Consider the following 24112-nt stretch of genomic DNA (forward strand, 5'->3'; position numbering starts at 1 on the left):
ACCTCTCTGAGACCTTGTCTTCTGATATGGCACTGATATAATAGAGGTCACCAGCAGGTTTTGAATTGTCATTTCAGCCTCAGAAGTGTTTCTCTGCTCCTCAGACACTGGACACGCATCTAGCCTTTAATGATGTATCTCAGACAGGTGAGAGATACTTTTCTTAAGGCTTCTGCTTCAGCTGATGCCTGCAGAAGTTTCTTGTGATCTATCTGACTTGCTGAAAGCTAAATGTCTGCAAATCACAGATCTGTTTTGTGATCTCAATACTGAAAAAAAAACCTGTATTTTTTTTTTAAATTGAAGAAGGCTCTGCACCACTTTGCCACTGTCCCTGGCCGTGTCCCTGGCTGCCCGGGCGGCCTTCCAGCAACCGGTCCAAAGTCCAAGGATTTGCCACAGCAACATCTACGGTTTGCAAGCGGCAGAGTTGGTCCTCATCCCAGAACAGAGCAGAACTGGCTCTGCCTTTTCCAGAGCAAGGGTTTGTTCCCCGCGCCGCTCAGGGCTCGGCCGGCAGGGCCGCTCCGGAGCTCCCGCCGATGAACTCGGAGCGCGGCCAGCGCGGCCGCGCCGGGGCCGGGCAGGCGGAGCAGCTGCCGGGGCTGGGACAGGCGGCGAGGAGGCAAAATGGATCTCGCTCTGCTCTTGGCAGCACTCCTGGGACTCCTCATTGTCAAGGCTCTTTTGTTTCAGCTGAGAAACCCGAGCTCCCCTCCTTGCATCAGGAGCTGGATCCCTTGGTTTGGAGCCGCGTTTCAGTTCGGGAAAGCTCCTCTGGAGTTTATAGAGCAAGCCAGAAACAAGGTAATGCGTGTGCTGGCGTGCCTGCTCGTGGGTGCGTGCTCAGGGTGGCTGCTTGCAAGGGGAAAGGCAACCAGAAACTTCTGCGTTCAGGTTTGCCCTTTTCTGTCACGTCTTATAACGTCAGGAACATTTAAATGGTGGAGAATCGGCTTAGCACCACCAGCTTTGGTGAGTTGTGGATCTGATCCAGGAACGGTCTGTGTGCTATGATCATCCTGCTTGGACCTCTGCCGTTTTGCTTTTGCAGTCTGGCTGTGTGTTAATCTTGCTTTCAGATAATGTGGAAAGCTCTATGCCAAGTGCTGGGACCAGAAACTACTTATTTGCATGCCTAAAGTTAGGTGAGATTTTTGAGACCAGCTGCTGCCCCTCAGCATTCAAGCAACACACAGAGGTGCATGGCAAACAAAAGTTTTCCATCCTAAAAAATCTTAACCAAACATGGAGGTAAGGATTTACCTCCTGGACTTGAATTTCTTTTTCTGTGTCTTTCAGATAGAAAGAGATCAAATTCTTAATTTCTAGATATTTAATAATAAATGACATAAATTCTAGTTTCCCACTTTCATTCAGGGATTATGTCACCTGCTACTACAATGTAGTCAGCCTTAAGTGTTCCATGCTGGAGGATCACACAACCCACTGCTTGCAAAGACTAGCTAAAAATGAAACCACTGTAACATCCTGAAATTTAAAAACAAAACAACACATCAATAAATTTGCTTTCTCATTTTGAACTTCTAGAGGAAGTAGGGGAGGGAGGGAGGGAGGAAGGAAGGGAGGGAGGGAGGAAGGAAGGGAGGAAGGGAGGAAGGAAGGAAGGAAGGAAGGAAGGAAGGGAGGGAGGGAGGAAGGAAGGGAGGAAGTTTTCTTACATGTCTCCCTTTACTGGGTGTTTGCTGGTAGGACCTTTCCTTTAAGTCCAGCAGCTCCTTGTGACCTGTCCCTGTGGTCTCCCTGGGCCAAGGGGAATGTCTCCATCCATCCCTCCCAGGCTGGCCACCTGCCTGCAGCACCATCACCTGAGAGTCTTCCTGTCTTTGAGGAAGGCACTTGTTTGTTTTCCCCCTCTCTCCTTAAACCCTCCTCAGGCACTAAAGTCTCCCTCCCCACCTCCCACACTGGCACGCTGTGCTGAGGCTGGGAAAAATAAGTCTTTTCCTGCCTGCTCCCTTTTAAAAGAGTAGGCACTGTTGCAGAGTACAGCCAAACAAACACTCCTGCTGCCAAAGGGGTCATTAACAGGCACTACAGGGCTTGCAAAATATGTCTGCAATAATTCCAGGCTCCTTGGTGCTGCCAGAACAGGGTTAAGCGTCCTTAGTATGAGCATGCTGCCCTTGTAAAAGGTGTTGCAGAAAGAGGCTTTAGGCAGTGTGAAACCTCTTCATCTCTGCAAGGTCATTATCTTCAGGGGAGACTCTTGCAATGAGAAAACTCCTCCTCTGGATTTATCCTTCAGACTCTCAAAGTGACCCTCATCTCTTTCTTAATTCCTTTCTTTCTTAATTCCTCTTTTCCTTAATTCCTTTTGTGTCAAGCCTTCCCTAGTTTTTCTCTCAAGTTCTGGGTAACACAGTAAAGTTCCACTGCTTCCAACCTGCCCTTTGCTTGGAGTTTGCTGCTTCTATTTTCCTCCCACGGAAGAACACATGGGCTGGAAGAATTGCCTCCTTTCCCCCTTGTGTCATCACTGGGACTAAGAAAAGAAAGTTCCCCTGCTCTAATAAAATATTTAATCTCTCGTCTAATAAAAGATACCACCTCTTGCTCCTGAAGCTGCCTGGTGAGAGCAGTTTTGCAGCAGTCTGGAGTGGGCAGGGGGAATAACCACAGCCACCGTGCAACATAAAATACAGGGTGAGCTGCTTAATGAGGGATTCAAAGGATGTGGCTCTCCACCTGGCGAACATGGTAAGAGTTAGTTAGGAATTTCAAATTCTTCTCGTCAGTTTGCTAATTAAGCAAACAGGAGAAGTTCAGTTAAACCCAGGAAATTGTTCTGCACTGTTGTAGGGACCTGTGGGACCTATACCTCCCTCTCAGAGAGAGTGTTGATTTGGGACAAGGTGCTGTGTCCCAGGACTCTTGGCCTTTCTGTGTGTGGCTGGGTGAGGGATGGCTCACTGGGTTACACTCCTGGAGGGGAGCAGGCTGGAGAAGGCTTCTGGTGGACATTTCCATAGTCAGTGTCCACAGCTGAGACACTGAAGGTCTGTGACCGACCCCAGATGTAGAAGAGTAAAATGCTGCAGTCCCTGAGCTAGAGAGGGGACATGGCATTGGCCCTGTGTTTGTGCACCCAGGGAAGAGGAAACCCACCCAGTGCTCCCAGCAGGGCTCTTGGTGCAATGCAGCTGTGCGTTGCTGTCAGTGTCCCTGGGGAATATGACTATTTCCCTGATTTCCTGTGGGATTTTGGAGAATGTCCTTCTAAAGTTTTTATTTCTCTGGAGTGTTGCTTTCCTTAGGCTTGAATCTGCCTGTCACTGTGGCACTGAAGTGTTTCCCAATCTTTGGAAAAAAAAAAATAGCTTTCATGAGTGAAAGCAGTAAATCCTAAAAGGATTTTTATTTTGCTTTCTATATCTTTCTCCTGTGAGGTTTCCTTAAAAGGCTGTTTCAGAGCAGTAACCTGGGTGCAGTGCTGGCAGCAGAGCCTGCACTCTGTTGGTACCTTCCCATAACGCAAGTGCAGAACTGCCCCACAGCTCATTCCAGGAGGTGATTTTATTGCAGTCTAATGTCGATGTAATGACACATTTTGACACATGAACAGTCTGGTTATTCAGGTGTCTGTCTGGGACAGCAGCCATTAGGAGAGCACAGTAACAGGGTGTAAAGGGCACACCTAGGTCAGAGAAAGCAGCCTCCTGCTTTTTCTTCACAACATCTGGTTTAGGGGTTTGCTAGGCTGGAATTTGCATCCAGATGATTTGACTAAATCTCTTTTGTTACCCTGTGTCTAAGTTTGGCTTCACAGCAATGCACAGCAGTGAATCCGTAATTTACTTATGACCCGTATGAGTAAAGTATTCTGTCTGGTTTAAAGCATCTAACTCCTAATCTCAAGCCCATTAGTTTTTCCATTATGAGAAACTGAGAATAATTGCTATCTTTTCCCCTTTTCATGGGATCTAAGTCCACCTAATCTCCTTTTATTGAAATATTAATGCACGTTGTGCATCCCTTTGACTAGCTCAGAATATCCTGCAGAGATGGAATGGGCAGAAACACAATTGAAGATGCAGGTACAGGATGGGTTTAGATGTTTGTTGTCCTTTTTCCTCTCCTTTCCTAGCAAGATAAGAGCTCCAGATTAATTATCATAGAATGGTTTGGGTTGGAAGGAACCGTAAATCTCATCTCATTCCAACCTCTCTGCCACAACAGGGACACCTTCCACTATCCCAGGTTGCTCAGAGCCCCATCCAACCTGCTCTTGAACAATTCCAGGGATGGGGCATCCACAACTTCTCTGGGCAGCCTGTGCCAGGGCCTCACCACCCATATAGTAGAGGATTTCTCCCTAATATCCAATGCAAATTTACTTGCTTTCAGTTTAAAGCTATTTATTAGCACTTGCATAATAAATTTTGGAGTCAATTCAGAGTGTCATTATTCTAAGCCTTCTTCTGTGATATTTCTAGGTCTTCTCATTGTTCAGACTCTCAAATGATTCCAGATCACAAGTAAACTTTTAGTTCTTCTTCCAAGGAATGAATTTTGACACCACACAACTTTATGTCTCCCTAAAAGCTGTACTGGGCTCTTTTTCAGTACAGTGTATTTATCCACTACTAATCCCAATCTTTAATAACTCTTACTGTAATTTTTTGAGTACTAAAATGACTCTTTGAGGCTTTCCAGGTCCTTCTGGCACCACGTTTGCCTGTCCATCCTCCTGTTGCTGAAGATGATTTAACAGATCACAGTAGGGAGTTCTGTAACTTCTTATTTTAATTCCCCAAGAGTTCTGAATTGAAATATTTATCACTGTTTTACCCAGAACTTGTTTCAGTCTATTCTGTTCAATACTCCCTTCAAAACAAGGTCTCAGTCCATCACTCTCAGTGAAAGGCTCCAAGGTGGGACTTGTCTAACACTGATGCAATCCTACCTCAGATTCCTTCCCCACTCAGTTTCCTACACCTTGAGTATTTCTCAGGCTCAGCAACACACTGGGAAAATTCCTGCATCTGGCATGCTCTGAAAAGGCTTTGTTGTTGGGGAGGCAGATTGCCTTTATTAGTTTGATTCTCAAACCTTTTTTAGTAGTTTAATTTTGCATTGCATTTACCAAGTGTCATATTTATTTGGACACAATGTTCTGATTTCTATATTTCTGTAAGATCTGTGTTTGAATATCTGCCATCGCAGTGTTACTCTGTGAGGCTGACTTATTCTGGAGAAGGCCATCTATGGAACTTTCTTATTTCAGTTTTGATAAATATTGGTCTAATTTTAATGTTTCTAAGTAGATTGCAGGAAGCTGGATGAGATATAAATGCAGATTGTTTGTGTGGGTGTTTGCAGGTTACCAAGATGGTCACAGGACACATAATCAGTGCTGTCAGTGGAGTCCAAGGAGTTCAGCTCCCTCCAGAAACAGGTGTGCAGGAGATGGTCTGGTGAATTGGCTTTTAGGATCCTCTGACTGCACAGAATTGATTTCTGTTGTCTATTATGGGAGCTCAGACATCTTGCTCACATGTAATCACCTAAAATAAAGTGCTCCAATCTTTAATTGAGTGTGACCTTAATTGAATAATAAAGTGTTATTGCAGGTTTCTATTAGTTCAAATTTAATTTTATTTTAAAATTCATTTAAGTACATTTTAATGTTAATTTAAAATTTAAAAAATCTAATTTAAAAACAAGCACAGTACAAATTCACTAATTTTTATCCAGACTGAGGATGAGGACATAGACATCAAAAAAGCTGTTTTAGAAATTTAGCTATTACAGAGTCATAGAATCACAGATTGGTCTGTGTTGGAAGGGATCTTAAAGCTCTTCTTGTTCCACCTCCTGCCATGGGCAGGGACAAATTACAGTGGACGGATGCTCAAAGCCTTGTCCAACCTGGCCATGAATACTTGTTATTAAAACAATATTTTATTTATTATCACCCAGAGAATTTGAACTGTCATTCCTTCTTTAAAATTCAGCTGATGCCAGGAGGAATCTTTTCCTTGGCTTCAAAGAGCTTTTGATGAAGCAGGATTTACACTACAGACACTGACAGCAAAATAAATGGTTAAAATCAATGGCATAAACAGTGTGAGGAAGGTAGAATGATATTTTTATGCCTGTATCTGACAGTCAGTAGATATTGCACATTTGCTTTCTAGTTTAGAGTATTTACAAATATGAGGAATAATTTTATCAATGTAGGAACTCAGAATTGAATGCCTGTTGCTGAAAGTTTCAAGAGGGCTCTAGGATATTGATTAAGGGAAGATGAAAAATGATGTATGGCATCAAAAAGCTTTCCTGAATGTCAGTCAATGTGTTCTGCTCAAAGCTTGTTAGCTATTTTGATATTAGTCTCTACAAGAAAGAAATCATTGGTGTTAGGAGACAGGACAGGGAAGGGAAGCTGAAATATTAAAAAATATACAGGAGGGTGGAGTTTTTGCTAAAAACAGTGTAGACTGAAATAGTATTTTTACAGTATTGGTACCTTGCTGTGGCAGCCAAGGGATGCAGTAGGTAATCCATCCCTTGGGTTCTCTAAGTCCACATAGGTTGTATTGTTTGAACTGCAATGTAATTCAAATATAAAGTCTTAATTAAGAGAAGGAATCTCTTCTACTCTGCAATTCCCTTGTGGTCATAAGTCTGCAAATTTTGGTCTGCTTCATGTTCACCTTTGTGTGGTTCTGAGCCAAGGTGTGCAGAGAGCAGGAATGGTCAGGGCCTCCCTGCTGACCTCTCAGCAGCACTGAAGTCATGCTGGGGCTCCTGCAAAATGTAACAGTGTACTGACAGGAAATCTTTCTTTGTTCCAGCATGGACCTGTGTTCACAGTATTTGCTCTGGGAAAACGGTTCACTTTTGTGACTGAGGAGGAAGGAGCTGAAGCATTTTTTAAATCTGAAGACTTAAATTTTGAGCAGGCAGTACAACAAGCTGTCAAGAATGCCGGTAACTGAGACCTGTCTCTTTTTTAAAGGAAACCAAATCTAGTTACTCAGGAACATTAAATCCCAACCAAAAGCCTGTTGGCTTTTTGATCATGCCTTTAATGTTTATTTTAATTCATGACCATGCTATGAAATGGTGAAATTCAGTTTCTCCATGATGACCCAGTACTGTAAACTGGCCGAGGGATTTGGATTCAGAGTCAAGGAATCAGAAGTTTCTGATCCAGGGACTATTATTACTTTTACCATCCAGCAACTCCAGTTTGAGGTCAGGTCCTCTGCTGTGACTGGACACCCCACCTGCATGTACCCTGTTAAGAGCAGTTGTAGGTAATTCTATCACTTCACTGGAAAATCAGCTTGCAGCAAGAATTAGTTGCTGCACAGTAGTAGAGCTACTACTAGAGCTACTGTAGCTGCTCTACAGTAGTAGAGCAGTCATTAGAAAAGGATGAGATGTTCATGAGGATGTACTGCTATAGCATGGAGACACAAACTTTTTTTCTTGGGATAAATTATTTTTAACTTCATTCAGTTTTATGGTGCACCTGCACATCTCTGTACATCCCACTGGGGGGAAGTCTCTGGATTGGTTCTGGCACTGAAGCTTCATGAAGCAAGATGTTACACAGATTGGGAGAACAGAGCCATTACTGAAATCTTCACATGGTTACAAAGAAGCTTCCAGGGAATTTTACTTTAGAAAAATGAGGGTTAAGGCATTTCAATTAAAGTCAAAAGTTATGTGCAAAAATGTTCACTCTATCTTTCAGTGAAAAATCTACTTTCCAAAACATTTCTGTTTCATTTTGTTTTTAGTCTCTGTTCCTGCAGAAGCATTTTATCAGAACCATGGTAACCTCTACAGCATGATGAAGGGGAAAATGAGTCCCTCTAATCTGCACATGTTCTCGGGCACTTTGTGTAAGGAGCTCCATGAGCACATGGCTCACCTGGGCACAGAGGGCACAGGTGACCTCAGTGACCTGGTAAGGTAAGGGAGTTTTGCTGCACAGCTCGAATTCAGGGGTGTCCTACATGGGAGAGAAATGTTTTTGTAAAGCAGCTGAGCCCCTTACAAAAGTTTTGTCAGGGTGCTCATCACGGCTTCATGGCTGCAGGTGGCTCACAGAGTGGACAGGGTTTCGTGTAAAGGTGTTTCTCCCAGTCAGGAGAAGCATCTGAATTGCCTGTTTGGAAGAAAAAAGGAAACACAAAATGTTCCAACAAACCCTGTTTCCCAAAAGATGGGATAAAAGCTTCACATATTTATGAAGAACTTAGGAACAGACAAAATGCTTAATCTTCTGCAGGTTCAAACTTCTCATGTTTGAGCCAAGCTTAGATTGAAGCTTAACTAAGGCCCTCTGCCACTGACTTGGCTGCCAGAACTTCATATAAAAAAAAATAATTGTTTTATGTGACAGCAACAAAGCTTTTAACTCCTTTTTCCTGATTATCTGGGACAGCACCTATATCTTGTCAGTCCATCTGTACTAAAAGATGAATATTCAGTGGAATCACAGAATGGATTGGGTTGGAAGGAACCTTAAAGATTCTGTTATTCCATCCCCTGCCGTGGTCAGGGACACCTTCCACTAGAGCAGGCTACTCAGAGCCCCATCGAACTTGACCTTGAAGACTCCCAGGGATGGGGACAGCTACTGCCTTTGGTTTGGACCTGTTTCTAACACCTCACATTCAGGTTGTCTTCTGCTGCCTTTTTCTGCATAATGCAGTAAGATACAGCTGCTATTGCAATTAAATCTCATCACCTCTCACTGCAGATACTGCAATTTGGATTAACTGGGGAAAAATGTGGGGGAGAGGGGCTTTGAAATCTGGTAGGGGGTGATCAGTTCTGCTTTGCTAAATAAAGTAAAAGTATTGGAATGCAACATTCTGAATAATTGTTATTTAGATGCTTCAAAATGAAACCCATACAGCCACCAGATGGCCCCCTCTTCCTAATTACAGAAAATCAGAAAAGGGAGTGCTATTCTCTGAAATACTCACTTGGCAGCATCTGGGACACAGCAAAGGCTGCACAAGAGTTTCTTGAGTACAGGAGAAGTGTCTTAGGAAGGAGCTCAGAGTTTGCAGGATAACAGAGGAGCAAGCGTGAAAGAGTGAGATGAAAAGAAACCAAAAAGGTGTTATCTGCCCAGGAAAACTGCAGCCAGAGGAAGGATGTTTCAGGATGTTTGGTCCAGAGGGGTTTGTACAATGCCCAGAAGGTTCATGTTGGTCAAGCTGACATGAGAGGGGTGATTAATGGGGAGAAGGGGACCTCAGAGGCCAGAGCCTTTCTGCTCCTACTCATGAGACCAAACCCTAACTCGTGAAGTTCAGCCATGTGTAGAAGACCAGACTGAGGTCTCTGTATCTCCTGCCTCTGTTTAAAATCTGAAATAAGTGTGTGGGTGAGGTGTGAGCCTTGTGCCAGCCCTTCCATACTGGTGTGACCCTTGAGTCCCACAGCTTCCAGGGCTGGCAATCCAGTGCTGCGTCCTGGTCTAAAACTCCTGCAACAGCTTCTCTGTGACCCCTAAGTCTTGGGAATCTTGTCCTTGCAGGCATGTCATGTATCCAGCGGTGGTGAACACCCTGTTTGGGAAGGGCATCTGCCCAACCAGTCCGAGTGAAATCAAGGAGTTTGAAGAGCATTTTCAGAAGTATGATGAGGACTTTGAATATGCTTCTCAGATGCCCGAGTGCTTCCTGAGGTAAAGGGGCAGAGATGATGATTGTGGTGTACCCACTACAGACATTTATCTTGTTGCAGTATCAGCCATGGGAGACATTTCCCCTGGAGGATGATGCCCAGTTCATACTGATGGTGTGCCCTCAGGTGAAGTAGGCTTTTAGCTAAATGCTTCAAAAAAGTTCTGACCTTATCTTGTGTATTTTCCTGGTATAAAGCAGAAACAACCTGGCTTAGGTGAGCAGAGCCCAGCTCGGAACTGTCAGGGAGCAGCAGAATAGGGTGACGGGCAAAGGCCTGAGCCTAAATGTTAGTCCCAAGCTCAGGGGGCCTCCAATGAGGTGTCTCTCTGCTCTTTTCCACACCACAGCTGTTTTCCCAATACTAGTCCCAGGTTACATGGCTGCACTGTCACAGAATTGACCTTGGGTAGAGACATCCAAACCTTGAGGAGGTTCTTCCAGACACTGTCAGTGCTCTCAGGGCCATCACTGCACTTTAGCACCTCAAAATACCTTCAGAAGGAATTGAGGATACTCTAAAAATGTGGCCTTGATTTTCTTCAAGAGGATCATTCTTAAAAAGATTGGCCTAAGCAATCTGTCCAAATCAACAATGAAAACCTGTCATTGAAAGGTGTGAAAATGTAGGCGTATTGCAGTCCCACGTCCTGGCTGCAAGAGGAAGTCTGGCCAAGGTGAAGGCCTTGGATGTGCTGTTCTTCATGCCAGTCATCACTTCTGTCAGCCAGACTGACAACTGGCTGTTCACCAGCTGACTGCTGCCCAGGGGCTTTTGTAAAACAACCCAAGGAGTGCTTCTCATGGAAAAGGAAATGTTGGTTTGTGCTGCCTCAGTTCAGTACTTCTTGTTTGTTGCTTTTCTTTACAGGAACTGGTCTAAATCCAAAAAATGGCTTCTAAAATTATTTGAGAAAGTAGTGTTGGATGCTGAAAGAACCAACCCTTCAGAGACTGCCTCCAAGGTAAACATCCGAGGCTAAGAAATAAGATGACTTTGTCGTATATTCTGATTGAAGCGATGGAGGGCAGGAATTACTTTAGTACTGGAAGAAATAAGTCAAATATGCCAGCTTTTATAGCTATACCCAAATGTTCCAGTATTGCTGTCACCTGCAGTAGGACAGAACCCATAACTTTGACTCCTGTTCCTCCATTTAGTTTATTTCAAGCAATTCTGAGAATTAACATCTTCCCCTTGGGAATTTTCAGGCAAGGGTTCAGAGCTATGACCCATCCCCAGTCTGCAGTATCACACTGCAGTGAGCAGTTGAAAGAGGTGAGAGAAAGACCCTTCAGTTGTTTATCTGAGGGCACCATGCTGTGAAACTTCCAAACCCTACATGTGCTATTTATAAAGCCTGGTGTAGATTGAGCAGATCCTTCAACAGCCAGACTGGTAGAAAATAGCAGATTACTGGATTGGGAGCCAAGTACCCTAAATACTGATTGTGTCAAAGCTGAGATAAATTGTTCCCCTGGTTATTCTCCTTGGCTCTGGCAGGAATTCTGCTGATAGGGCTGACAAACGTGACGGCAGACTGGCCTGGGAATTTTGATCTACCAAATGGTTGTAGAACAGACCATTAAACAAAACAGGTTTTATTTAGATTTCAAAAGCTTTACATACCATAATTTCTTTAATAAAATAAACCAGATTAGCAGAAAGAAAGAGAAGGCTGGAGAGGAGCTGGTGGGAGGTAAGAAGGTGCAGGAAGTAGGAAGCACAAACTTGGGCATCTTAGATTGGATGGGAATTTGGAAAAAAATCAGCCATTTTTTATTCAAGGTCAGCCTTTTCCTCCTCTGAAAAGTAGGCAGGAAGCTTTGCCTCAAGTGCATGGTTGCCCTGCATTTAAGGAAATATTATAAACAAAAGCTGATCCTAGAACATTACACAGTTGCTATAGTTTCAAATAATATCAGCTCATTGAAGTCACTGCTTAGGTCACCAACGAAGTGCCTGAAACTAAGGAGTTTGCTCATATGTCAGACCATCTCTTTATAGCAAGCACTTTTTTGGCATGAACAGAGAACATTTTCTTCATTTCCATTCATTCAACTGGCTCATTCCCATTTTAAGGTTCTTTAAAGCAGAGGTGTAGAACAGGGATTAGAATAGAGATTGGTTTTTTTTCCTTTTTTCCACACACAAGCAACACACAATGGGGAGTGAGGGAAACCAGTCCTCTAAAACTTTAAGGAAATAAAGAGCAGTGAAAGTATTCAGGAGGGATTCATGTGGTGCACTGAGTTTTCCTGGACCTCTGCCTGTGTGAGTCTCACTTGCTCTTAATAGCTGTCATTTCTACAATGTGCCTTCCAGAAAAGCCATAACTAACATTACTTCTCTTTGAGAAACTAGTCCTTGAGTTTTAGTAAGCCCTGCCACAAACTACATTTTAATACATTCTTGGAAATAGAATGTTTTCTTTTATTCTAACAGACACTTCTACAACATCTCCTGGATAATTTACAGGGAAAACATCTAGCTCCCAATTATGGTCTCCTGATGCTCTGGGCTGCCCAAGCAAATGCTGTGCCTGTAAGTACATCAGCTACAGAAACACCTTCTCTCTCTCCTGTTCCAAAGCCTGGATTTGGGAAGGAAAGGCTTTCAAGCAGAGGTCACACACACTCTATGGATTCCAAAGAAGGGATTATCACGCCCACATGCATCACTCCAAATATACCCAGGCTGCAATGTCACAGAAGCAATGACAAGAAAAGCTCTTCTTATATTTTTCCTAAATTATGTTGTCCCCTGTCATAACATTTCAGGAACATAAACCTCACAGCTATTAAGATCACAGTCTTAAGCTGTGAAGAGCATTTAACTCTGTTTTGAAGCACTGTGGCTGTATTATAGAAAAGACTATTTCAGATACCCCGGTGTTACCAATTGTAAAGAATATCAAAAGCATAATAATAGAGTAACTTCTTTCATGTGTAAACCCTAGAGTGATTTTTTTTTTTTTTAAATTTTTGGGAGATCTGCTGTATAAACGCCAGTGGAAGAATAGCAATAGTTTGATTGTAGAGCTGTTAAGTTTTGTCTGCGTTAGAAAAGGATTTGCTGGATTAATGATACTGATATAAGTATGCTAACAAGCCCAATATATCTAATACATCTTAGGCTGACCAAAGACATTTATAGAAATTTCTCAGATGAAAAATCCATAGCAGCAAAAACATCCTTTATTTACCATGACTACTAAGCTCTTCCCAGCACAGTTATGTCCATTACAGATGTGATTTAGAAAAACATGATAGTGAGTTATTTTTATATGTCCCCCTAACGGATATATCTATGTTTTTTTGAGATTGGATATTGCTGCAGTTTAGCCTAAGGGAAATGCATCCATTTCAGTGAGGTTTCTGTGGATTCACGTGTTGGCATAAGTGGGAGGCATAGCCTGCTGTCTGTTATCAGGATAACTGACATTCCTTCCACAACACTTACTTCTGTAATATTCAGCTGTAAATAGACATACAGATATTTTTCTGTTTCTCAGAATAGTCACAACCACTGTTCTGGGGAATGGAATGACGAAAGAAAAGGCCTTTCACCTTCCAAGGGAATTTTTTACAAGCACTTTAAACCCTTTTATCTGAAACAATTCAGTTATCCCTTCTTAGGCCACGGTGTAAAGCCACAGTGTCCAAGCACTGTACAGGAAAGCTAAGCTACAAGATTTGCTTTGCAGAAGGAGGGCTGCATCCATGTCAGTCTGTTTGGGAAATGACAGTCAGAGTTTCATCCTTCACCAGCACAGATGGCCCACGACGAGATCTGTGTGCAGGCTGCACCTCCTGCTAGCTCAGCAAGAGGAGAGAGACTCCTGGCATTGCTGCCAGTCCTTCTGGTTTCATCCTACTTAAGAGGATTTTCTCCTTTCCTAAATTTCCTGATTTTCAACTTCATTGCATAATCAGTTAGCAAATTATTTCTAAAGGGGATATACTACTCCTTGTTTTGCTGTTAATTAAAACTTTTCCTGCCCATTTTAGTGTGACTCACTATGACAATGCCCTGAAAATTATTTAGCTGCATTTCTGTAAATGCTAGTATGAATTTATTTTTTTTTTCATTCCTTCAGCTAAAATTAATCATTCATGATGATTTATTATTTCATTTAACACCTTATTTGAAAATAAAGGAAAAGCTCAAGGCCAAAGCTATATAATGTTCACTAAAGATAAGTACACAGCAGATGACTAGACATAATCTCCCAGGAGCTGAGCCCTTAGATATGGATTTACCCAGGAGGCACAGCTCCCCGGGCAGCTCAACTACAACAGGCAAATACAAAAAAAGTGAAAATGTTTTCACCTGCCTCTGTGATTTGATACAAAGATACTGTCATTCTGTTCCATGTCCCTAAATTCAAGGATTTCCATTTCTGTTTAGGTTGCATTTTGGACCCTTGCTTTCATACTCTCTAATCCTTCCATTTACAAGAAAGTCATGGAAGACCTGGCTTCTGTTTTTGGCAAAGCAGGTAATAAATCTGATTTTGTCCTTCTGGAAGCTGGAATTGATTTATCTTGTGTTAGCCCAGCTTGGTCAGTGGCTGGGAACAATGAGTGTTCCTGCTAAGGGTGCTACTGATAGCAGAGAGTCTAGCTCTCAGGTCTTTACTCAGTACATGCTCAAGATGTATTTTTAAGCAGAACACCTCTGATGTTAGTAGAACGAAGCTGGGAAAAGAACAGTATGTGTTTGTTTCTTCATTCCTACCATTTAAACTTAGATTTGTGTTTCCCAGTCTTGTGCTTTTTCCAGGCACATACTATAGGGTCAGATGAGGTCTTTCAGTTCAGGTGCTTTTCATGGTTTGCTGTTCACCAGAGTTACAGCTATTAATGGAAAAAACAGGCCAGGAACTGTTCTCTTTTCTGTCATCAGAGGCAAATTTTTCCAGCTTGGTTCACCCCACATGAGTAACCTCTTTCTCTCAAAAAGCAGTCACCTATTGGGAGCAGTTGTTCCCATATGCAGTCCCTTGGAAAAGTGTTAAACTTTCACAGAAGACTCTTTGTTGACATGGGTCAAAACTGTATCAAGAAACGTGTCAGTAACAAACCAATAAAGAAAATTCATGAAGCCTTTCTCTTGGCCTTGTTTCATTTGCTAATGTTAACAAGGCCCAAGGGCTCAGCCATGGCTTCTTATCTTGGTGCCTGCAGTCCCTGAGATTTCCATGCAGTGTCTTATGAAAGCACAGAAGAACTGAAGACTTTTAACTTCCAATGTGACTTTGTTTGGCTCCTTCTGTCTAGCACCATATCTGCACCTACCTTAGACTTATTGAATTATGTTCAGTGGCTTTTCTTAAAATTTACTGATTTGGGTCCATTTATTTACTTCAAAGATAGAGACAATTTTTGGAAGTAAATAATGCCTTGAAGTCTTGAAATATTTCACCCACAGTCCTAAAGCAAGACATGACAGCCTGTATCAAAACAAGTATGAAATCTAATTTTTACATGGGGTCTTCTTTCTCATGCCATAACAGGTAAAGATAAACTGGAAGTCTCTGAGGAGGTGCTGAAGAAGATCCCTTTCATTAAATGGTGCACTTTGGAAGCCATACGGTTGAGGTCTCCAGGTGCAATCACCAAGAAAGTCATAAACCCAGTTAGAATTAAGGTGAGGTTTGGTTGTGAGTTTTTCCCCCCCCCCCCAAAGGATGCTGTGTGATTTGTCTGGAAAGGGCCCTTCTGATAAATCTGGGTAAAATTACAGTGGTAGAGATATTCCCCAGCCTCCCATATATATTGTTTTTAATAGATTTATTTATCATCATTAATTTATGAGTGGTTTGGATTCTCCAGCCCACAGTCTTGCCTTCAGTTTTGAATTAAGATTGAATTGAATTGAATTGAACTACAGATACTGATGGCATATAAAAGAGGAATCAGACACAATAAGTATAGTAGAAGGAACCACATTTTAGTAGCTGATAAGACTCCTTTTTGTCCTCTTCACTACCATTCAGAAAGGAGGTGTCAGCATCCAGGAATCTGGCAAAGAAATGTTTGGGGAAAATCCCACACTCTTAAGGAGTCAGTGCTCATGATTATTTAAGATTATTCATAAAATAACTAATATCTATTGTTCTAGAAGGCTTTCTTTGCATTTCTTTGCATTGAAGGAAATGTTTAACAGATTATTTAGAAAAAAGAAAACAGCTCACATGGTAAATGAAGAAGCAGGAAAGACAGAAGTAATGCTTCTGATATTTTGATACCTAAAAAAAACCAAATCAGAGCACAAATAATCTTTCCACCTTCTCCACTGTTTAGGTTTTATGGAAAAAAATAGCAACAGCAAGAAGAAACTTTGAATATGTAATATGGCCATCATGGCTTTATCACCTTCACTTGTATTTTCTTAGGATCTTCCTCTGATGGAAGTACCAAGGAGGGACTATTTTGTGAGATTTTTAGCTCTTTTCTTAGAGATTTTTTTCTTTTTCAGAATTTCATCATTCCTGCAGGTGACATGCTGATGTTATCACCATATTGGTTGCACCGGAATCCAAAATATTTTCCTGACCCAGAAACATTCAAACCTGTAAGTTGTCTCTCTTAGTGTGGATATTTTGCTGTCTTTTCTCCCTTTCACTTATTTTACAATAAAAGCATATGGACAAACATGCTTAAATCTGGCTGGAGAATGGTCTTGAATACAGAGACATAAAGGAGGAGCCTGTAGGAATAAAAAAAGACTTTTTAATTCAGTGACATGTTCCAGGTAATATGATACTACTTTAATATCCCTTTGATCCTCACCTTATCACTGTCTGTAACTCCCTGAAAGCAGAGTGCAGCCAGGTGGAGATCAGTCTTTTCTCTTAAGTAACAACTGACAGGATGAGAGGAACCAGCCTCAAACTGTGCCAGGAGAGGTTTAGACTGGATATTAGGAAACATTTCTTCACTGAAAGAGCTGTCAGGCAATGGAACAGGCTGCCCAGGAAAATGATGGGATCACCATCCCTGGAGGGATTTAGATGTGTAGGTGTGGCACCTGGGGATATGGATTAGTGGTGGATTGGCAGTGCTGGGTTAATGTTGGACTTGATGATCTTAGAGGTCTTTTCCAACCTAATCTATTCTGTGATTCTAAGTATCCTCCTCTCCCTGTTGGATGATTTCTTGTAGGTATTATCTCTGCTAATTCAGTAGTTAATCTAGTTTCTTGATTATTATTCCACTGCAGGTGGCTGTGTGGGCAGGCTTGTAACTGCTCTTTTTAGCACCATCCAATATAGAACAGTTTGTTTTTTTTTATAGAAATACATTAAGGAGTAATTTAAACAAAACTTCCCTTCTAGCAAACCCTTCCCAATTTGAAATCCCTTTTAACAGTTCCGGCTTCTTTGAAATCTGAAGCTGAAATTCTGATGCAGAAGTTTATTTTTTAGGAACTCTTCCTTTTTTTAAAGAGGAATAGGTGAGTACCCCTTGAACATTGTCATTCCAAATGTATGACCTTGCTTCATCACCACTGAGATTTTTTTTCTTTCTTTATTGGATTTTAATGCTGACAGGTTTCTTCCTCAGAAAGCTCTAAACAGCCCTAGCTGAAAAAAAAAAACAACCCTAAAATAGATAAATGCAAGATTATGTCTTCTCTGGGACAGCTTCATCAGAGGAGTTTACCACCAGAAGCTTGACAGGGTGTTACTTGGCAGAGTAGCACTGAGTTTGTGGAGGCTGGTACAGTTTGTCATCCAGCAGTCATGAGATTTGCTTCTCTCAGTGTCACCCACCAAAACTTCAGCCCATATTGCCGTGTTCCTTGTGTTGTCCCTTTCCTCTCAAAGCAGTTTAGGATGGAGCAGGGATCCCTTTGGGTACAGAGAAGCTGTTTTTTGTGGAGAAGCAGTCATCTTCTCACACACCAACTTACACCTGCTAAAGCTCATAGACCTTGCATTTGTCTGTGCAGAATGTCTGAGAAAATTTTTTCTGTGGAAGGTGTGTGTGAGCTATGTGTGTGTCATGGCACAGTTTTGTCATTTGACAAAATGAGTGGCTGAGGCTTCCCTCAGTACTGGTTGAACATTTGCATTTGTAGATATATTTTAAAAGAGAAGGTTGCATTTTAATAGCTTAAGGTGCAGGATTTAGGAAATGAGGAGGTATAGGAAATCTGCTTTAGGGGTAATTTTGAAAACTTCTCCAGCATTTTAAGGCACCTAAATATGTTTCAAATGGGACCCTAATTTCTTTCCCTGATTTGGTGTTGACTTTTGGATCCAGACTCTAATACTAACAGGTTGAATGCAAAAAAATGGTATTAATGCAACTTTGTATTGAGGATTAGCTGTACAAGGTCATTTTTAGCTTGGAGAAATAAAGTTAAGCTTTATTTATATAAGGCTGATTTGGAAAAAAAAAAAAGTTTCTTCCCACAGGATCGTTGGAAAGAGGCAAATTTAGAGAAGAATGCTTTCTTGGACAGCTTTGTGGCATTTGGAGGAGGGAAGCATCAGTGTCCAGGAAGGTCAGTGAAACAGCTGGGGTTTATTTATTCCCAAACCCTGCAGAGAACAACTCTCTTGAACTGGGCTTCTCTTACTCTTGGAGATAAAGTGTTTGCTTTTCTCTTTGTCAGTCTCCTAATGTTCAGCATCATCTGCACCTTGTTTAAACTGTTCTGAAAGTAATTTAATTCCTGGAAAAGACAGGTGAAGTCACAATGAACAGGCAGAATCTGAGACCAGTGTATGAAGGAATATTGCCCCCCACCCAGGGAGGAAATTCAGCCTGTCTCTGCCCCTGCTGAGGTTTCTTTTCATCACAGGAGAGTTGCTCCACTTCCAAACACACCATTTTACAGACAGTTATTTAGGTTGCCTTAAACCAGTTCTAAAAAAACCTACAGAACATTTCTCAGGTCTGAGACCCTTTCCATTCTCTGTGATGCCATTGACATCTCTGTTGATCTTCAGGTATCTTTACTGACTCCTCTCTGTTTGAATCTGGTCTTTCCATTAGGGCACACAAAATTGTATTATGGCTTAAACTGCAGGTCCTGTCTCACTTCACTCCTCCAGTAATGCCAGCCTTGGTACTTCCTGCATTCCTTCTGCTGTTTTCACTGCTGTCCCTCTTCCTGGAACAAGTCCCAGGGAGCCAGCTGCTCCTTGTTCCTGTGTTCAAACATCTCTGTGCTCAACCCTCTGCCTTCAAAAGTTGGGCTTCTCTGAGACAAAAGTGACCAAGAATCCTTAAGCCTAGTCATCTGGAGGGTGTGGCAGAGGATCTGCATTTTGGAATCTCCACCCTATGGCAAGCTAGACATGAGTGCCAGATAAACTTTGTGAAGGCATTAGCAAAATGAATAAAACTGGTTTCACCATTTAGGCTTGCCAGAGGGAAGTGCTCACTTACTGCTGTACCTCAGTAGCTTGTACCACATTCCTGAGCTAAATCTGAGCACAGCCTCATTCCCAGCAAGGGCAACAGCAACATTCACAAGAGGCATCTGCAGGTACAGGGAAAGCTGCAAAACAATGTTTCTGAAAGCTGCTTGTTTGTATATCCTGACCCATATCTTTGTTCAGGCTGTTCTCTGGACTTGATGACATCTTTCAAATAAAATTTTGTTCAGAAAGAAAAGTATAACATTTCTACACAGACAACAGATGGAGAGAGACAAAAAAGCCCTTTCAGACCCTTTGGCAGGCCACGTGGTAACACACACTTTCAGGTTTTTCAGCAATAATTGTAAAAGAATAATGTGATGGTCTTGAAAAAAAAAGAAAATTAAATCAAGGGTTGTGGCAAGGATTCCAGGTTGCAGATTTCCTTCATACGACTGAAAGAAACAATGATATTTTAAGTTTAGGATGCATTTTTATTTATCTCAGTATTGAGGTCTATAAATGAAATGTATGAAACATTTAATTTCTCCATTGCAAAAGTTCAGCATAAAGTTAAAAGCTAATTTCATCCAACTGAAAGCTAGTAAATAACTTATCTGTCCAATATTCTACTGAACTGATGTGGGAAGAGCTCCCAAAAAGCCATTTCTGTGTCATGTTTTTTACCTAAAATTAAAAATTCATGTCAGTTTGACTACTTTGGTCAAACCAGGTGGTTATTGCCTGTGTGACTGTGCTTATCTTGCCATGGGTGTGTTGTCCTCTCTGGGTCCAGGGCCCTGCTGTGCAGAGCTGGGACTGGAAGGACCCACCTTTGCATGGTGCTGCCCTCTTGGAGCTTGGGCTACATCCCACCTGAGCTGGGCTAATAGCTATCAAAATATCTCTGCTGGACTCACCTGAGCCAAGGCCACCAAAAGCTCAAGGCAATTCCAGAGTGAAATCACGGGGGTAATTTGTATCTGAAACTGATCCAAACAAGCTGAAACAAACAAGGATCTTCCTACTCCAGAGCCTGGGGTGGGTCCATGAGCAAAGCCTGGTGGCTCTGCAGGAGTTACCTTGGGTCTGTGAGGCTTTTTAGCTTCCCTTCACACCTTCCAGGCCATCTCCATGTACAGTCATGTAGTCTCTTTCCCTGTGAATTCCCCCACAGATGTTTTATCCAGGTTTTCTAGCATTTCTCTGTAGAAGAGCAAGGTGATAATTCTATTTTAACAGGGTATTTAAGACTTATGTCTAAACTCTGCAAGTGAGTAATCCCAAGGCCTCACATAGGTCCACACTGGTGAATGCAGAAAACTCTTGTACACATCAGCATTAAAAACCAATAGCCTGGAGGATTTCACCTGCAGTTATCCAAAATCTTCTCTGGCCTAAGAAGGACCTTTGGGAGAGTGTTACAGAAAAAAGAAATTGTGCCCTTGGGTCTTCTACTGCATCCTAATGGTGACGCATTAAATAATAACTCCCACTGTCACCGCTCTCTGATGTCACCAGGCTCCCAGCTGCATTATATAACTTTATATAGCACGATTAGTCATACGGCCTTTTCTGTGTTTGACTGCCTTCTCACTCCTAGGAAGTTATTTCAAGTCAGCAAGTGTTAGGAGAACATAAATGTTTATACAGTGGAAAAATCCATAATGATAAGGAGCTGGTTTAAAATAGGTGTCAGAGGGATGCTGTCAGTCCAGTGTTTCACCAGAAAGAAGGGGCAGACGCCACCTTTGTGTTCTTTGCTGGGTAACAAACCCAAACAAACTACAGCAGTTTTCCTATGGAAGACAAACTTCCAGGCAGAACTAAAGCACAGAGTGTAAAATGTGTCAAAGACACCCTGTTTCTTACCTGATGATAACACACATGTGATGGTCAGTCTGGAGGGCCAGTGTTTTCCTACCTTTTCTTTCAGGTGGTTTGCAATCATGGAAATCCAGCTGTTTGTTGTGCTGTTCCTGTACAAGTATGAATTTTTGCTGTTGGATGCAGTGCCAAAGGAGGTAAGAGATCCATGTATTTGTGCAGCATTCCCCATCTTTATAGCCTTCATTCATCAGGCTCAGCTGAACAACCATGTTTAACTGTGGTTACATAAATTTTGAGAGTAGTATTATAAAACATGTGACGAACAACTCTTATCTTTGTTTTAACTCAGAAAATCCAGAGTAATTCCAGCAATTCCAGTTAGTGGGGCTGCACTGTCTGTACAGCAACGTGCCTACAAGAATGTTTTGTTTCATCATTGCCTAAACATTACCAGAGATTTGATACTTACTACTCACAAAAACATTAAATATGCAAGGGGATCATTAATAATCTAAAAATATGTAATCACATGTAACACTCATAGTGCTCTTCCACTACATATTCAGGGGTTGAAGGTAAATGATTAGGGTAAGACTGAATGAGCAACTGTGACACAGAAAGGTTTTACACTTAAGGGAGAATGGCAGAGTCTCCACTTCATTATTTGAGTATTTTGAAAGTATTCAAAACTGCAAGAGTTTCTTAAGAGCTCATGAGTCACCCTGGCAGAGTGACTGGAGTAATAATTAACTATGAATGAACATACTCAGTGGATTTGGCAAAGCCAAAAAATAATTCTTGGTATTTGGTCTTGGTTCTCTAAGACTGAAGATGCAAGAATGTTTATATTTTAATGTTAAAGCACAATGGTAATTCCATTAACTGCACTAACTGAAGTGTTTTTTCTGATTTTCTTCTTTCTTCAGAGCCCTTTACATTTGGTGGGGACACAACAACCCATGGCACCGTTACAGGTCCGGTATAAATGCCGGGAGTGAAAGCTGTGCAGCACTGACTTTTCTTTGCCAGCCCAGACTGGAGGGATGAACCACTGAGCTGCTTCCCAATCCCACATCTTCAGGCAGGTTCTCTGAGAGTTCTTGATTTCAGCTTTCAGTGCTGTACACTGTGCTGTGCCAAACCAGTGCAGTTGTACCTGTGCTCTCTTGTGGCTGCCCACCTCCCAGTGCTTCAATCCAAGCTCGCCTGCTGCATTCATAATTTGTGGGTCAGTTATTCACAGACTTTGCAAATCTGATATACTAAACTCACCAACCAAACATTCAGGACAAAAAACTGCAGTAATTCTGGAAATCCTGCATGGAAGTTGTGCCTGAACCAGTGGAGAAGCAGCTCCCTTGGGCCAGGTCACTGCTTCCTGCAGGGTGCTTCAAACGAAGGCCAAACTGGTGCCTCATGCTAAGAAATCACATTGGTAACAACAAACAAACTGATGCTGGTGTGCACAAAATCCAGGACAGTCTGACAGAGACCTCTGGATCAGCTCCACATCCTGAAAAACTGCAGTTACTTGTGTGTCACTGCCTGTGTGGGCAGGTGAAGGTCTGGCCTGCTCTACATACAACCAGTGCCAACTTACTGCAAATAAAATGAATTTGTAATGGAAAAATGGCAAGCGTTTGGGATCTTGTTCCACTGAAGTGCCTAAAATTTCTGCTGAGTTTTATTTTGCTCCACGGGATTCAGAATCGGTCCTTGCATGAATTTGCAATAAAAGTTTGACTGTAATGTTTGCCTTCCAATAAAAAGTGATTGCAAGGAAAGCTGTTCTTGCTCATGAGCCTGGTTGTGTAATATCTAGAACACTTTTGCTTTCCCTACCACAGAGTTATAGAACAAAATGCACCAATATAAGAATATTTAATCCTGTAAAGAATACTGAGTAAAAGTTGTTTGAAGAAACTGTCAAACAAGTTCAGGTACCAACACTTTAACTGCTGTCAGATTTCATAGACAATAATAGATGGCATGTATTTTTAGTCTTATAAGTAAAGATTATTCATAATTTAAAAAGTATTTGCAAAAAAAACCCCTCACACAAATAGTTTCAATAACAGTATAAACTAAGGGAATAGCATGCATAGGAAAATAACACACTGTATAATTCATTACATGGTTGACTTACCTTTGTGATGGATAGAACAACTTCAATGATTTATATGTCTGGAAAATTATTCAACCAACTTTTAATTTAGCCCATAATGGTTAACTGTGCAAGAGCTGCAATCCTTATTGCTGTACCAGTGTCTCCTCCATAACTGAAAGCCATTCCCTTGGATTTAATGTGTGGTATTACCTGGAAGTGTATATTTTAATTTTAAAATTTGGAAATGACCATAATATTTTTAAGGCCAGGCTGAATGGGCCTTAGAACACTAGTGGAAGGTGGCCCTGCTCATGGCAGGGGATTGGAACTGGGTGATCTTTAAGGTCCCTTCCAATACAAACCATTCTATGACTCTGTGATGATTTTTACAAATATTTTGCACTCACAGACCTTCACCCCAGTCTGCCAGAGCAGGGGGCAGGATGAGGCCACTGGTGGCGTTTGTCTGAGTGCTGAGTGTTTCTGTCTGAGCTGGCCAATGGATCCATCAGTGCCTGCACACATTTTACACATCTGTGGTTGTGTCTGCTGGACCTAGGGCTGTGGAGCTGCAGCAGCCTCATCTCTGTGGGGCTACTGAATTTAGCAATTCTCAATCAGACTAGAGTCAGCCATGAAAATATGAGTCCTGAAAGGCAGGACATATCTTATTAGAAATGCAGGCTTTTGGCACAAAAGAAATACCTGTTCATGGCAGAGATGAAGAAAAGTGGGCCTGACTATGGGATCCCATCACTGCCCTGTGGTGGATGACAGCTCCAGGCACTTGCTGTACTTTCCAAGGTGGAAAAAAACAAGGGAGGTGGATTAGTAAAGCAATGTGGTGGTGAAGTGATAGAGCTAAAAGGGGTCTTCTGCCTGGAAATAATCCAGAAACTTCTGGGGGAGTGAAAGGCTTTCCCATGGGACAGGGTTAAATGGGCATTAAAAGGTCATCGCGATACCCTGCGCAGGAGTGGATTAAGAGTATCTAAATTATTCCTCTTCAAGTGCTTGTCCAATCTGCTTAAATACAGCAGTACCAAATTTCCATGGGAGATGTGTCCTCTTACCTGACTCTCCCTGCTGTGAGAAAGCTGTCCTACATATTAGTA

The 24112-nt window shown here is 42.0% G+C and overlaps 1 protein-coding gene across 4 annotated transcripts; it reads left to right on the top strand.

Annotated features, from left to right (window-relative positions):
• Nucleotides 1-463: 463 nt before the first annotated feature.
• CYP39A1 (cytochrome P450 family 39 subfamily A member 1) lies at nucleotides 464-22663 on the top strand. Of its 4 annotated transcripts, none has more exons than XM_014257664.2 (12): nucleotides 500-807; nucleotides 6822-6957; nucleotides 7776-7950; nucleotides 9533-9682; nucleotides 10552-10645; nucleotides 12127-12225; nucleotides 14092-14182; nucleotides 15200-15333; nucleotides 16165-16260; nucleotides 18097-18198; nucleotides 20997-21084; nucleotides 21817-22663. In XM_014257664.2, exons 1-11 carry the CDS (start codon nucleotides 631-633, stop codon nucleotides 21051-21053), a joined length of 1311 nt encoding a protein of 436 aa, XP_014113139.1. In that variant the 5' UTR covers nucleotides 500-630; the 3' UTR covers nucleotides 21054-21084; nucleotides 21817-22663. The 4 variants fall into 4 exon arrangements, with proteins under 4 accessions (XP_087909141.1, XP_014113139.1, XP_014113138.1 ...); XM_014257663.2 differs by having other exon boundaries at nucleotides 501-807; nucleotides 12160-12225; nucleotides 18110-18198; XM_005528760.3 differs by having other exon boundaries at nucleotides 502-807; nucleotides 18110-18198; nucleotides 21817-22662.
• Nucleotides 22664-24112: the final 1449 nt, after the last annotated feature.

This window comes from Pseudopodoces humilis, chromosome 3 (genome assembly GCF_049639895.1).
Source record: "Pseudopodoces humilis isolate 2021_Gansu_Grassland_sample_001 chromosome 3, ASM4963989v1, whole genome shotgun sequence".
Lineage (NCBI taxonomy): Eukaryota > Metazoa > Chordata > Aves > Passeriformes > Paridae > Pseudopodoces > Pseudopodoces humilis.

Coding starts and splice junctions, on each gene's coding strand:
- CYP39A1 (XM_005528760.3), top strand. CDS start 631: ATGGATCTCGCTCTGCTCTTGGCAGCACTCCTGGGACTCCTCATTGTC. Junction 6,958..7,775: donor ACAAGCTGTCAAGAATGCCG/GTAACTGAGACC, acceptor TTTTGTTTTTAG/TCTCTGTTCCTGCAGAAGCA. Junction 9,683..10,551: donor ATGCCCGAGTGCTTCCTGAG/GTAAAGGGGCAG, acceptor TTTTCTTTACAG/GAACTGGTCTAAATCCAAAA.